The 16,541-nt window shown below is 43.5% G+C and overlaps 1 protein-coding gene across 3 annotated transcripts in view; it reads left to right on the forward strand.

Moving 5' to 3' along the window:
* The window catches only part of tp53i13 (tumor protein p53 inducible protein 13), a 36,419-nt gene that overhangs the window by 1,934 nt on the left and 17,944 nt on the right, over positions 1-16,541 (forward strand). For 2 of the 3 annotated variants that reach the window (XM_041197976.1, XM_041197974.1), the window contains exons 3-4: positions 5,683-5,718; positions 9,086-9,147. In XM_041197976.1, the coding sequence (XP_041053910.1) occupies positions 5,683-5,718; positions 9,086-9,147 (98 nt within the window). The remainder of the gene's footprint in view (positions 1-5,682; positions 5,719-9,085; positions 9,148-16,541) is intronic. The other variant, XM_041197975.1, reaches the window with a different exon arrangement.

Genomic DNA, 16,541 nt, shown 5'->3' on the forward strand with positions numbered 1-16,541 from the left:
GGATCTATCCTTGTTCCCCTCCTATTTCTCATCCAGACCCTGCCCCTCGGTGACATTATCTGAAGGCACAGCATTAATTTCCATGAATGCTGACAACACCCAGCTCTATCTCACCATCGCCTCTGCCGACTTCTCCACTGTTGCTAAATTGTCAGCGGCTTACCTCCCATCTGTTACTGGATGAGTAGAAATTTCCTCCAATTAAATACTGAGAAGACCAAAGCCATTGTTTTAGCCCCCCACTCCAAACTCAATTCCCTAGTTACCGACTCCATCTCTCTCCCTAGCAACTGTCAAAACCACAAACTTGATGTCACATTTGGCCACAAGATGAACTTTTGACCTCATATTTGCACCTCTGCTATGACTGCCAATTTCCACTTCCATAACATCACCCCAACTTCACCCTGTCTTAACTCATCTGCTGCTGAAACGCTTATTCAGTTCTCTGCTACCTCTAGGCTTAACTATTCCAATGCATTCCTAGCTGGTCTCCACATTCTATCCATCATAAACTTGGAGGTCATCCAAAACTCTGCTGCCCAAGACTTAACTGGTAGCTAGTCTTGTTTCCCTATCATCCCTGTTTCACTGACCCACATTGGCTCCTGGCCAAGCAAAATCTTGACTTTAAAATTCTCATCCTTTTCAAATCCCTCCATGATCTGACTCCTCCCTATCTCTGTAACCTCCTCCAACCCCACAGCCCTTTGCGATATCTGTGTTCCTCTAATCCTCACCTCTTTAGCATTTCTGATTTGAATCGCTCCACCATTGGTGGCTGCACCTTCAGTTGCCTGAGCTCTACACTGTAGAATTCCCTCTGTACATCCCTATCTCACTTTCTCCCTTTCAGACATTCCTTAAAACCTACCTCTTTGACCAAGCCTTCTGTCAAAAAGCCTAATATCTCCTTGTGTGACTCAGTCATATTTTGTGTTATAATATTCCTGTGGGATATTTTTATGCTAAAGGCATTATTGAAGAAGCTTACAGTGTTGCCAAAATGAGTAGTAATGAGTAGGATTGAGAGGGGTTTAAAAATCAGCAAAGGATGACCAAAAAATTGATAAAGAGGGAGAAATTAGAATGTGAGAGTGAACTAGCAAGAAATATAAAAACAGATTGTAGGAACTTCTTAAAGTATATGGAAAGGAAGAGATTAGAGAAAGTACACATGGATCCCTTTGAGGCAGAGATAGAAGACATTATAATGGGAAATAAGGAAATGACAGATGTTGAATAAATATTTTCTGTCTGTCATCATAATAGAAGGCACTAGGGGAACATGTTAGAAATTGTGGAAAACCAAGGGTCTAATGAGAGTGAGGAACATAAAATAATTAATATTAATAAAGAGAAAGCACTGGAAAAATTAATGGGATGAAAAACTAACAAATTCCTTGGGGTAAACTCTAGGATTTTAAAAGTGGTGGCTGCAGAGATAGTGAATGCATTAGTTGTGAGCTTCCAGAATTCCCTAGATTCTAGATCCGTCTCCATAGATTGGAAGGTAGCAAATGTAACCCCGCTATTCAAGAAAGGAGAGAGAAAGGAAACAAGGAATTATAGGCCAGTTAGCCTGATATCAATAGTAGGGAAAATGCTAGAATCTATTAGGAAGGACATTGTAGCAGGGCATGCAGCAAATCCCAATGTGATTAGGCAGAGGTAACATGATTTTACAAAAGGAAAGTTATGTTTGACAAATCTTGCATAGAATTACATTGGATATAAGATATAGAAACAGGCCAGTCCATGCCAGTGTTTATGAATTCAGTGTTTATGAATTCAGAAGTCTGGAGTGCAAAGGGACTTGGGAGTCCTAGTCCAGGATTCTCTTAATGTTAACTTGCAGGTTGGTTGTTAGGAAGGCAAATGCAATGTTGGCATTTATTTTGAGGACTAGAATATAAAAGCAGGGATGTACTGCTGAGGCTTTATAAGACTCTGGTCAGACCACATTTAGAATATTGTGAGCAATTTTGGGCCCCGTATCTCAGGAAGGATGTGCTGGCCCTGGAGAGGGTCCAGAGGAGGTTCACGAGAATGATCCCAGGAATGAAAGGCTTAACATATGAGGAACGTTTGAGGACTCTGGGTCTATACTTGATGGAGTTTAGAAGGATGAGGGGGGGATTTGATTGAAACTTACAGAATACTGAAAGGCCTGGATAGAGTGGACGTGGGGAAGATGTTTCCATTAGTAGGAGAGACTAGAACCTGAGGGCAAAGCCTGAGAGTAAAGGGAAGTCCTTTTAGAACAGAGATAAGGAGAAACTTCTTTAGCCAAAGAGTGGTGAATCTATGGAATTCATTGCCACAGAAGGCCGTGGAGGCCAAGTCATTGAGTGTATTTAAGACCGAGATAGATAGGTTCTTGATTGGTAAGGGGATCAAAGGTTACGGGGAGAAGGCAGGAGAATGGGATTGAGAAACTTATCAGCCATGATTGAATGGCAGAGCTGACTCGATGGGCCGAATGGCCTAATTTCTGCTCCTATGTCTTATGGTCTTACGCTCCACTCGAGCATCCTCCCATCTTTTCCTCATTTAAATCTATTATAACCCTCCATCCCTTTCTCCCTCATGTAGCTTCAATCATGCCCTGTGGTAGCAAATTCCACATACTCAGCATTCTTTGGAATTCAGAAGAAGCTCTTTTACCTCTATTGGATTTCTTTTGGTGACTATCTTCAATTGATGGCATTCTAGTAGAGGTGGTTTTTTTTCTGAGGGTGTGACTAGCAGTGTAGTTGAGAGGAACCAGAGGTGGTGTATGTATGGGTTTTCAGAAGACATTCAATAAGATGCCACAAAAGAGGTTGTTCCACAAGGTTAAGGTTCATGGATTTTGGAGCAAGATATTAGCATGGATTAAGGATTGGTTGACAGATAGAAAACAGAGTAGGAATAAACAGGCCATTCATGGGACGGCAGGTTGTAACCAGCAGAATGCGGCAAGAAACGGCGATTGGGCCTCCGCTAGTTACAATCTATGTCAATGATTTAGATAAGGAGATCAAGTGTAATGTATTCAAGTTTGCTGGTGACACAAGGCTAGGTGTGAAAAGAAGCTGTGAGGAGGAAGCAAAGGGATACAGATTGGTTAAAATCAAGCACAAAATTCAAGTGCAGTACTGAGGGAGTACTTTTGGATGAGGCATTAAACCAAGGCCTCATCTGCCTGCCCAGATGGACATAAAAGATCCCATGGCACTATTTCAAAGAAGAGTGAGGGAGTTCTCACTGGTGTCCAGACCAATATTTATCCCTCAATCAACATCAGAGATAACAGATTATCTGGTCATTCTCAAGTTGCTGTTGGTGGGAGTTTGCTGAGAGCAAATTAGTTGCTGCGATTCCCCTCCATCACAACAGTGACGACACTTCAATAAGTACTCCATCAGCTGTAAAGTGCTTGAAGGCATCCAGTGGTTGTGAAAAGCGCTATATAAATGCAAGTCTTTCTCTTTAAGTGATTAGGTAAGGAGCTTTCAGATGGAGTATAATATGGGGAAGTGTGAAATTATCCACTTTGGTAGGAAGAATGAAAAAGAAGAATATTTTTTAAAAGGTGAGATTAATATATGTTAGGATTCAGAGCGATTTGGGTGTCCTTGTATGCGAATTACAGAAAGTTAGCCTGCAGCTTGTTCCTCCTTCTCCTTGAGTTTTCCACCTCAGGACAGGTCCTTGGCGATTATTTGCTTAGCCACACTAAAGGTACCATGAGTTTTTACCACCGGTAGGGGTAAGGAGTTGGTCTATCTCAGCTGGTGCAGGGATTGAACCCAGTCCGTTAACCTGATTAACACACCCGCTGTCTAGCCAGCTGAGCCAAACGGTCCCCCAGCGTGCAGCTAGAGCAAGCAATTAGGAAGGCACATCGTATGTTTGCCTCTAGTGCAAGGAGGTTGGAGTATAAGAAAGAGTAAGAAGGTCTCGCTTGCTGCAATGATATAGGGTCTTGGTGAGACCACACCTGGAGCACTGTGTACAGTTTTAATCTCCTTACATAAGGACGGAGATACTTGCCATGAAGATTGGGTCCTGGGATGAGAGGGTTCCTCTGTGAGGAGTGATTGAGTACAATGGGCCTAAATTATCTAGCGTTTGGAAGAATAAGAGTCAATTACATGGAAAAATATACTTTTTTTTTGAGGGCTTGACAGTAGATTCTGAGAGGCTGTTTCCCTTGACTGGAGAACCTAGAACTAGTGGATCATAGTCTGAGGATAAGGGATCAACCATTTAGGACTGAGATGAAGAGACATTTTTTCACTCAGTCACTCAGGGGGCGTTCTCTGCCACAGAAGATTTTGGATGCTCAGTCAATGAATTTATGTGAGACTGAGACCATTAGATTTTTGGACACTAAGGAAATCAAAAGATTTGGGGATCTGGCTGGAAATGGAGTTGATATCGAAGTCCGCCATGATCTTGTTGAACAGCAAGACAGGCTCGAAGGGCCAAATGGCCTACTGCTCCTATTTCTTATGTTCTTTTGGTTAATTAATATAATGAACAAAAGTTTTAGCTTCTGTGGAGCCCATTGTCGAAAGTACTATACCAGGTGTCTGACATCTCATCAACTGGGGTACCATGCAGTCAGAGGATGCCAATGACATCCAGCAACAAGCTTGTTTTTCTCTTACTGAAACCAAATGAACACCCTAGACCGTAAAACATAATGATACTTAAATCTACTGATGTTGGGACTCAACCTGACTACACCTAATGATTATCCCCTGACAGACCAATTCAAAACTAGGGCTAAACCCCATGAATTTCCTTTATGCCACACCATGTGATGGGGGCATTCAGTTTCCTTGCTTGATCTAGGAAGCTGTTTGCCTGTAAAAGTAAGCAGACTTTCAGTCACTTGGAATATAGCAGTGATGGGCAACTAGTTGCATGCGGCCCACCAGGGTTCTGAGTGCGGCCTGCGAGACATTTTGTTGACTCTTGCCCACGTGCAGGGTTGCCAGGTTCTGCTGGTTTCCGTCTGCCTAGTTTTTTTCCTACCGGTATTACTAAAGTGATAGACACGTAAAGCAAGGGCCCGTGAAGTGGGGCGTGCCGATTGCACACAACCTTGGACTGTGAGAGCTGCGTGCTCCCCCTGTGCCCAGTCAAAGTGCTGCATGCGAGCAGACATTTTCTGCTGTGGGACTTGTCAAGTTCAGTAGACGAGCTGCCGAGAACTGCAAAGCGCTGTGTGTCCCTGAGTCCTAATCTAACAAAGCTTGTGGAGGACAGACCCAACCAGAAGTCGCACTGAGTATGTGTGTAAAGCTAACATAAATATTTCTTTTGCTTTTGCTATTTGAAGTTGATGACAGCTCTATTCGTGTATGAACGATTAAGCATTTTCTATGACTCGTTATGAAATATTCGGCCTGTATTAAATGCATTTAATTTTATTTATGGGGTCACGGTTAGTGCACGTTCCCGATTTCAATCTTGCGGCCCATTGAGATGAAGAAGGGCCACTTCTGCAGCCCACCCACTAGCCTAGGTTGCCCATCATTGGTTTATATAGTTTGCGGGGGGGGGGGGCAACAAAAAAAATCTGGTCCACCAGTGAAACAATTTGGAAGCTTTTTTTTTGTTAAATAAACCATAGTAACTATGTTGCTTCTGTAACGTCTTTTGATTTGTGTTTTCTGCATCTATCAGGTAATTCCAAGTGTGGCCAAAGTATATCCTGAACAGGTATGATTAAATACTACTGACACATTGGGCTGAGCCCTAATCTCCTAAAAACGGATGGGGCGGGGTTACGTCTGAGGTTAGAAGGCAAATATATCAGAAGCGGGAACCCAAATGGCTGAATTCTGCCCCCTTGCAGTTGTAACGGAGGCAGGATGAGGGGTGGGGTAACCAGCGGGCTTGCAGAAAGTGGGCTGGCCGTTCACATGTCACAGTGAGGTTTTACTTTGAGCCATCGTTCTGTTTCTAACTCATTTTCAGCTGAGTTTCACAGGCCTTGGAAAACCGGCAGCTGGCAGGAAGTGAGACGGGTTAAATCCGTAAATTTAAAGTCCCTTCGCTGCACAGATTGTGGGCCAGGAGGAGCAGGAGTGTTTTCTCCAGACCTAACGAGCTTCACCTGACCACCGCCTGCTCTCAGCTGCTCTCTTTACCCCCGCCCCCCCAACCTCCCCCCACCCCCAACAAGCCCCCAAGCCCCCCACCAACTCCCTAAGACCAGCAATGGTTGAAAACACAATGATTGGATTTGGCTGTGTCATCTCTCAAAGTCAGATCACTTTCTGGCCTGACACTTGGATGACGGCCACGTGTGCAATGTACCAGGATGTGGTTGGCACCTGTGGAACCACACTACGTTTCGACAGAGACAATGTTTTACTTCCCATGACCAAAGTTTAATCAAGATATAACACACAAGGCAGCCTTGACTGAGCAGTTTTCAAACTAATAGTACAGATCAAAGAATCTTGCTTAACCAGTAATTCTAAATCTCAAACTACAGGAAACCTGCTTGAAACAAATTTAATTTGCCAAGAAATATCTTCTTCGTAGTGGCTCATATATAAATCTTATTGGATCTGCTAACCTTATACGGTAGTTTAATGCATACCTCAATGAGCTGTGGTGTATGTCCCATTGGGAATGTTTAATATAATGCTCTTATAGAATTCACAATAGTGTACTGTGTTGTTTAAAGTATTGGTCTTCACATAGAGCAATCTAATCTGATGTGTTTTGTTTCAAATTATTCCAGTCCCTGGAGTCACAGTGCAGCATTCTTGTAACCCTGACTTGTGTCTCAAGTAGTTAAATGTGATTCATATGGAATGTGCTGCCAGCGAGCAGAACCAGTTCTCAAATTTGGTGCCCATTCTATGGTTGCATTTACTTTTGGTATAAAATCAAATCAAATATATTTTGAGGGCAGGTTTGAACGGTTATCCTGATCAGTGTTGTTGGCCTACTGCAGTGAGCTGGCACAATTTATGGCCCCCATTAATCTGCAGTGGTTCTGCCAAAATTAAGATGGCACAAAGTTCATGGTTGCTGGGATGTCCCCCTCCCCTACAGTGGACTCTGAGGCCTACCTTTATGGTGAATTGTTCTTATGCATATCAAAGGTGGAAATGTTTGTGCTGGAGAACACCTTAGACACCCAGTGAAAGCATCGAGCCTTCCTGGGTTATTTACAGCATAATTAGATGCAGAGTATTGTCCCATCTGCACTGCCTCAGCACCATTTGCTGAACCCAATCTTAAGTAATCATATCCTATTGTAGCAATTTCAGCCTTGACGCTCCTGTCAGACGACTATGGGTTGAAACCCCACCTTTAGTGCATTATCTCGGCCGATACAGTAGTGAAGAAGTGCTGCAATGTCAAAGGTGCTTCAGATAAGTATTTAAATTTAAAACATTTAGCACCTTTTAAAATAATAAAACCTGGTGACCTGCCTGCTCAAGTGCAAATAAAAGATTTTGTCACACTAATTAAAGAATAGGCAACACCCTGATCAACATGTAACCCGCGCTAGATATCTGATCATTATCATATTGCAGTTTTGGAAGTGTTTGCTGTGTGTATATATTGACTGCTGCACTTCCTACATTGCAACAGTGACGACACTTCAAAACATGTTTAATTAGCTGGAAAGCACTTTAGGGGATGTGAGGTCATGAAAGTCACTTTCCAAATGCAAATTCTCGTCCTTGCAAGTGATGAGAGGACGATGAGCCACTGCTTAAAACATCCGTAATAAGTCAATCGTTTCCCATAGAAACAAAATTTTACATACACAATGAATGGAAGCAAAGTATTGCCGACACTGTGAATCTCAAGAAAAAACAGAAAAGGCAGGTCTGTTAAAATCTGTGGAGAGTGTTAGCATTTCAGGCAAATTAAACCTGCATCAGAATTAGAAAACGTTAGAGACATAGCAACTTTTAAGCAAGTGCAGGGGCAGAGAAAGATGTCGGAGGGGAGGAAGAGGAGGAGGGAAGTCAGTGATTAGTTGGAAAGCAGGAGAGATTAAATGACACAAGGATGATGGTGCAAGGCAAATGAGGGGCAGTACGAGAATAAGAAAATAAACAAAAGATGGGTTTAGAGGAGGTGTAAATTGCAAGAGCTGTACCCTTTCCAATAGCTGCCGTTCAAAATATTGAGGGGCAGGTGGTTGTGATCTGAGATTGTTGAACTCAGTTTTGAGCCTGGAAGGTTGTAAAGTGCTTAATCGAAAGATGGACTGCTGTTCCTCGAGCTCGCGTTGAGCTTGACTGGAACAGTGTAGGAGGCTAAAGGCACAGGTCAAAGTTGGACTGAGTCTGCAAATGAAAATGACGTGTGATCAGAAACTCAGACTCATGCCTGCGGACTGAGAGGAGGCCTTTGCAAAGCGGCTGTCCAATCTTGCTTGGTCACCCCGATGGTGAGGCGAGTGCACTGAGAGCAGTGAATACGGGAAACTCAGTTGGAAGATGTACAAGTATTGGAGATATTTGTAATTATGGGTGGATCTGAAATACGAAGGGTGGAACTTAATTTGGAATCCATGTGGGATAGGTCAGAGGCCCGAGGAAGTGGCTGAGAAAGTGAGGTTTAGATACCTGATCAAACACGAGAAATGATACAGAAAGCAAAGAGACGAAAAGTAGTCCCATTGGAGAGAAGTAACACATTTCGACAAGGCGGGCAATGCTGGAACACATCATGAAACCATTCTGTTTCTGTAAACCAGACTGACAACTTTTCAATTTTGGGCAGTGCTTTTATGCAGCTGACAGGTACAGAATGGAAATGTCCCCAGGCACAATCCCAATACCATCTTTACAGACAGCAGAGAAAATCTCTGACTCATTCGTCTCAGCTGCTTTTACATCCAGCGTGTAGGTGTGAAAGGATAATGTACTACCCCGCCCAAACAATCAGATATCTGGCTATTTAATCACGTTCTTGATTGATGTGGGTTAACTCAAGCTGGCTGGTTTTTCAGCCCCAGCTTTGCCTGTGAGACAGCTTTGGTTACTTTGACAAGGGTGTTAAAGAAGCAGAAAAATCACTGTCTGACATCCGCTGTTTTCTTTCTTAGCAGGAGTCTGCTCGAGTGTGTATGGGTGAACGGATTGAATACGATAAGCAAATTCCAAACAGGTATTGGGAAATTATGACACATAATAAAGACCACAATCATTTCATTTTTTAAAAATTGCTTTTGTTTAAACCTGGAAACATCAGAATAGTTTAGGGTGTGTTGCAGAATGTTCCAAGCATTAAATTTAGCGTAAAATCTGCACCATTGGCAAGTAACATATATTTTAATTTTCGTTCTGGGATTTGAGCATCACTGGCAGGGCTAGCACTTGTTGCCCATCCTTAATTTGCTCGCCACCACCTTCTCCATGTAAGTGCAGAATTGGTTACAGACCGATTCTCTGGAACATCAGCTTTTTTTAAAAAAAAAAGCATTTCTTGTGTCCAATATAACGTTGATCAGTAAAATCTCAAAGTGACTCATATACCATGAATTAGCTCGAAGTGCAGTCACGGTTGTTACATAGGCAAAACATTGACAGTTAATTGACATGCAACATGTGAGAGATGCAATTGGTTAATCTGTTTATGGTGGCCTGTGAAACCATAGAGACTGTGACTGCTGTTTATCGGATCTGAATTACCCAGATCAAGCGGACTGCTTTGATGTGATCTAAAAAACAGCACCTCTGCTAATGCAGTACTCCTCCAGAATTCCACTGCAGTATCAGCCTTGATTATGCACTTGATTCCTGCCAACTAAGCCACTGAGGCCCACAGAACAACAGCACGACTAAAGGAAAACTTTGTATTATAAATATATAACCAAAAGAAACAGTTTCCATGAATTAAAAAAAAATTCCTTCATGATTTGCAAGTGTTGCTGGCTATACTCCACTCCTTTGAAATAAAGGCCAACTTTTTCATTTGCCTTCCCTATTACTTGTTGAACTTGTATGTTAGCTTTTTGGGATTCATAAACAAGGACTCCCAAACCCTTCTGTGCTGCAGTCTTTCTCCATTTAAATAATATTCAGCTCCTCTATTCTTCTTGCCAAAGTGCACAACCTCACATTTTCCCACATTATATTCCATCTGCTACAGAAAGGAGTCTTAGTGAATTGTGGCAGTGCATCTTGTAGATGGTACACACTGCTGCCACTGTGGTGGTAGGAGTGAATGTTTAAGGTGATAGGTGAGAAGCCGATTAAGCAAGCTGCTTTGACTTGGATGGTGTCAAGCTTCTTGAGTGTTGTTGGAGCTGCTCACATCCAGGCAAGTGGAGAGTATTCCATCACACTCCTGACTTGGGCCTTGTGGACAGGCTTTGGGGAGTCAGGAGGTGAGTTACCATGGAATTCCCAGCCTCTGACCAGCATTTACAGCCACAGGATTTGATTTGGCTGTTCCAGTTAAGTTTCTGGTCACTGGTAACCCCCAGGATGTTGATAGTGGGGGATTCAGTGATGGTAATGCCATTGAATGTCAAGGGGAGATGGTTGGAATCTCTGTTGTTGGAGAAGGTCATTGCCTGGCACTTGTGTGATGTGAATGTTACTTGCCACTTATCAATCCAAGCCTGAATATTGTCCAGGTCTTTCTGCATACGGACATGGACTGTTACAGTATCTGAAGAGTTGTGAATGGTGCTGAACATTGTGCAATCATCAGTGAATATCCCCACTTCTGACCTCATATTGGAGTAAAGGTCATTGATGAAGATGGTTGGGCCTAGGACACTACCCTGAGGACCTCCTGCAGTGATGTCCTGGGACTGAGATGATTGGCCTCCAACAACTACAACCATCTTCCTTCGTGCTAGGCATGACTCCAATCTGCAGAGAGCTTTCCCCCGATTCCTGTTCACTCCAGTTTTGCCAGGGCTCCATGATGCCACACTCGGTCAAGTACTGCCTTGATGTAAGGGGCAGTCACTCGTATCTCACCTCTGGAATTCAGCTCTTTTGTCCATGTTTGGACCAGCTCTGTATTGAGGTCAGGAGCTGAGTGGCCCTGATGAAATCCAAACTGAGCATCAGTGAGCAGGTTATTGCTGAGTAAGCATCAACTTGATAGCAGTATCGCCCACACCTTCCATCACTTTGCTGATGATCGAGAGTAGACTGATGGGGCAATACTCGGCTGAATCAGATATGCCTTCTACTTTGTGTATAGGACATACCTGGGCAATTTTCCACATTGCCAGGTAGACGCCAGTGTTGTAGCTGTACTGGCACAGCTTGACTAGTTCTTGAGCATAAGACTTCAGAGCAATAAGACCATAAAACGTAAGGGCAGAAGTAGGCCATTCAGCCCATCAAGTTTTTCTGCCATTCAATGAGATCATGGCTGATCTGATAATCCTCGACTCCACTTTCTTGCCTTTTTCCCCAAAACCCTTGATTCCCTTACTGAATAAAAATGTCTATCTCAGCCTTCAATGTACTTAACGATCCAGCCTCTGCAGCCCTCTGCAATAAAGAATTCCACTGATTCACTACCCTCTGAGAGAAGAAATTCCTCCTCATCTCTGTTTTAAATGGGCGCCCCCTCACTCTCAGAATATACCCTCTTGTCCTAGACTCTCCCACAAGAGGAAACAACTCTCCACATCTACCCTGTCAAACCCCCTAAGAATCTTATTTGTTTCAATAAGATCACCTCTCATTCTTCTAAGCTTCAATGAGTATAGGCCCAACCTACAGAACCTCTCCTCGTACGAAAATCCCTCCATACCTGGGATCAACCTAGTGAACCTTCTTGAGACTGCCTCCAATGCCAGTATATCTTTCCTTAGATAAGGGGACCATGATTGTTCACGGTATTCTACATGTAGTTTAACTAGTGCCTTGTATAGTTTTAGCAAGATTTCCCTGTTTTTATACTCCACTCCTTTGAAATAAAGGCCAACTTTCCATTTGCCTTCCCTATTACCTGTTGAACTTGTATGTTAGCTTTTTGGGATTCATAAACAAGGACTCCCTCTGTGCTCCAGCCTTTCTGCAGTCTTTCTCCATTTAAATAATATTCAGCTCCTCTATTCTTCCTGCCAAAGTGCATAACCTCTCGTTTTCCCACACTATATTCCATCTGTCAAGTTTTTACCCGCTCACTTAACCTGTCTACATCCCTCTGTAGACTCCTTGTGTTACCCTCACCACTTGCCACCCCACCTATTTTTGTGTCATCCGCAAATTTGGTGATAGGTCATTCACTTCCCTCATCTAAGTCATTAATATGTATTGTAAATAACTGAAGCCCCAGCACTGATCCCTGTGGCACTCCATTAGTTACAGGTTGCCATCCTGAAATAACACCCTTATCCCAACTCTCTGTCTTCTATTAGTCAGCCAATCCTCTATCAATGCTAATACACTATCCCCAACACTATGGGCTCTGATCTAATTAAGTAGCCTTATGTGCGGTACCCTATCAAACGCCTTTGGAAATCCAAATATCTTATGGGGAGGATCTTCCGGTCGGCGAGCGGGGGTGGGGCCTGCTCACGACCAATGTCACCCTGCGTCATTTCCATTTTCAGGTCGCTGGGGGCATAGCCAGGTCAGCTGTCCCACTGAGGCCGCTAATAAACCAATTTAGGTTATGGACAGGGCTGCCCGTCTAACCTTAGGGTTGGTGGACAGGCCAGGAGCCCTGGTGCGCTTAAGAAAAAACATCAAACCTCATCCATGGGCGGGATGAGGTTTCATGAGGGTTTTTAAATATTTAATGAAGGTTTCAGTAATAGTGATGGACACGTCCCAACTCATGTGGCATGAGGGGATATGCCAGGGAAATTTTTTAAACATTTGTCTTAAAAATTTTAATTCTGAGGCGATCTCCCTGAGGCAGCACTTAGCCTCAGGGAGGTCCATGCGCTCTTTCACACGCAGGCGCGAAAGAGCACACTCCTGGCTGAGAGAGTCACCTCCCTGCCACCACCCCCCCCACCCCCCCCGCATAGCGCTTCCTGGTGGTTGTCACGCTGGGCAGGCCTTAATTGGCCCGCCCACTTAAAATGGTGGTGCGCCCCCAATGGAGGCATGCCTGACCACACCCACTCCTGCACTACCCCGCCCCCCCCCTCCCCCGCCTCTCCCCTCCCCCCAACGAGGGAACAATTTTTCCCTATGTCTACTGGTTCCCCTTTATCTATCCTGCTTGTTATCCCCTCAAAGAATCCTAATAAATTTGATAGACATGATTTCCCCTTCATGAAGCCACGCTGACTCTGCTTGTTTAGGTTATGTATTTCTAAATGCTCTGCTATTACATTCTTTATAATAGTCTCTAACATTTTCCCAATGACACATGTTAAGCTAACAGGCCTATAGTCTCCCTTTTTGAATAAGGGTGTTACATTGGCCGTTCTCCAATCCTCTGGGACTTTTCCAGAATCTAAGGAATCCAGTGCATCCACTATCTCTGCAGCTACTTCCTTTAATATCCTAGGATGCAACCCATCAGGTCCAGGGGACTTATCGGCCTTCAGCCCCATTAGTTTCCCTGGTACATTTTCTCTTGTTATTGTTATTGTACTTATTTCTCTCCCCACCCCCCCTCCTAACCTTTTGCCCCTTGATTATTTAGTATTTTTGGAATGCTATTAGTATCTTCTACTGTGAAGACTGAAGCAAAGTATTTATTCAACTCCTCCGCCATTTCCTGGTTTTCCATAATTACTTCCCCAGTTTCATTCTCTGAGGGGCCCATGTTCACTTTGGCCTCTTTCTCTTCCTCTTTATATATTTAAAGAAGGTCTTAATGTCCATTTTTAAATTACTTGCTAGTTTACCCTCCAAAGTTGATTTTCTCCCTCTTTGTTATTTTTTGGTCATCTTTTGTTGGTTTTTAAAACTTTTCCAATCCTCTGGCTTACCACTCATTTTTGTCACATTATATGTTTTTTCTTTCAATTTGATTCTGTCCTTACCTTCCTTGGTTAACCATGGTTGGTTTATCCCCTTCCTTGAATCCTTCTTCCTCACTGGAATATAGCTTTGTTGATAGTCATGGACTATTTTCTTAAACGTCTGCCATTGTTCATCAACCATCTTTTCTGCTAAACTGCTTTCCCAGTCCACTCCAGCCAACTCTGCCCTCGTTCCATTGTAATTACCCTTATTTAAGTTTAGCACTGTTGTTTCCGACCCAAGTTTCTCACTTTCAAACTGAATGCTAAATTCTAATGTATTATCGTCATTCTTTCCTCAGGATCCTTTACTCTGAGATCGTTTATTAAACCTGCCTCATTACCAGATCCAAAATAGCCTGATCGCCTGATCCCTGGTTAGATTCAAAACATATTGTTCTAAGGAACTGTCCCGAATACGCTCTATGAATTCTTGCTGGTGTCTACCTCTGCCAATTTGATTTTCCCAATCTACATTAGATTAAAGTCACCCATGATTAATGTGCTGCCTTTTTTACATGCCCTCATTATCTCCTGATTTATTCTCTGTCCTACAGTATAGCTACTGTCAGGGGGCCAGTGGACTACTCCCACCAGTGTCGTCTTCCCCTTGTTATTTCTTACCTCCACCCATATGGATTCTACATCTTCCGATCCAAGGTCCTTTCTTGCTATCGTACTTATTCCATCTCGTACCAACAAAGTTACTCCACCAACCTTTGCTTTCTACCTGCCCTTTCGAAAAATCACACATCCCTGAATATTTAGTTCCCAGCTTTGATCTCCTTGTAACCACGTCTCCATAATGGCTATAAGATCACACCCATTAACCTCTATTTGTGCCTTTAATTCATTTGTTTTGTTCTGAATACTCGTGCATTTAAGTAAAGAGCCATTAATTATGCCTCTTGACCATTTTTTTCCCTTTTTGACCCAATTTGCTGCTTTTTAAAAATGTTTATACGTTCTGTCCCTTCCTGTCACAATCTGGGTGTCATTACCTAAATAGCTTCCCTGCAAGGCTGCCATATCCTTTTGCTTTGTAAGCCTACGTACCTCCTTTCCAAAACCCTTGCTCACCTCTATTTAGTTTAAAGCCCTCTCTACAGCCCTAGTTATTCAGTTCGCCAGGACACTGGTCCCAGCACGGTTCAAGTGAAGCCCACCCTACCAGAACAGCTCCCTTCTACCCCAGTACGGATGCCAGTGCCCCATGAACTGAAACCCATTCCTTCCACACCAAGCCCCGAGCCACAGATTTAACTCCTTAACTTTTTTTACCGTATGCCAGTTTGCCTGTGGCTCAGGTAGTAATCCTGAGATTATTACCTTGGAGGTTCTGCTTTTTTAATTTAGCTCCTAACTGTTCAAATTCTTTCAGCAGAACCTCATTTTGAGTCCTATCGATGTCATTGGTACCAACATGGATGACGTCAACTGGACCCCTCCCCTCTAACTCCAAGTTCCTCTCCAGCCCTGGGGAGATGTCCTTAACCCTGGCACCGGGCAGGCAACACAGTCTTCGTGACTCAGGCTCACGGCTACAGAGAACAGTATCTATCCCCCAATTATACTTTCCCCTACCACTACTATGTTCCCATTTCCTCTCCCCAACTTGAATGACTCCCTGTACCATGGTACCGTGGTCAGTTCGCTCATCCTCTCTGCAGTCCCCACTCTCGTCCACACAGCTTGCAAGAACCTTGTAGCTGTTGGACAGTTGCAGGGGCCAAGGCTCCTCGAATGCTACCCCATATGGGTACCCAAGCCTGCCTCACCTGCAGTCACACCATCCAGTCCCTGATCACAGACCAAATTTGAATTACCTAATCTGAGGGGTGTGACCGCCTCCTGGAACAAAGTGTCCAGGTAACTTTCCCCCTCCCTGATGTGGCACAATGTCTGCAGCTCAGACTCCAGCTCCTTGACTCGAATCCGAAGTTCCACAAGCTGCAAACACTTGGTACAGATGTGTTCACTCTGGATCACCTTGGTGTCCAGCAGTCCCCACATGCTGCAGCAGCAACACATCACCAGTCCTGCCATCACCATCGTATTTTATTCAATTTATTAATTAATTACTCTAATATCCCCACTCTTTAGACTTTATTATAATTATTTTTTATACATGCCAGTATCGATCTTATGTTTAAGCTATCTTTAAGAAAAAGAGAAAAGACTAAAGATCTAAACATAAACAAAGACCTTACTTTACTTTAAAGACTAGAAATACTTAGCAGTCCTACTCACCAATCAGCTGCTCTCTGCGCTGTTTTCCCCCTCATGCTCTTTAATGGTAATGGTCTCACTCTTCTCTCACACTCTCACTGTTAAAGACCCCACTCCTCTCTCTCTCTCGCTGTAAATGACCACGTTGTTTCTCTCTCACTCCCACGCTGTTTCTCTCACACTCACACCCTGTAAATGACCACACTGTTTCTCTCTCACTCACACCCTGTAAATGACCACACTGTTTCTCTCTCACTCACACCCTGTAAATGACCACACTGTTTCTCTCTCACTCACACCCTGTAAATGACCACACTGTTTCTCTCTCACTCACATCCTGTAAATGACCACACTGTTTCTCTTTCACTCTCAC

This window comes from Carcharodon carcharias, chromosome 10 (assembly GCF_017639515.1).
Source record: "Carcharodon carcharias isolate sCarCar2 chromosome 10, sCarCar2.pri, whole genome shotgun sequence".
Classification (NCBI taxonomy): Eukaryota; Metazoa; Chordata; class Chondrichthyes; order Lamniformes; family Lamnidae; genus Carcharodon; species Carcharodon carcharias.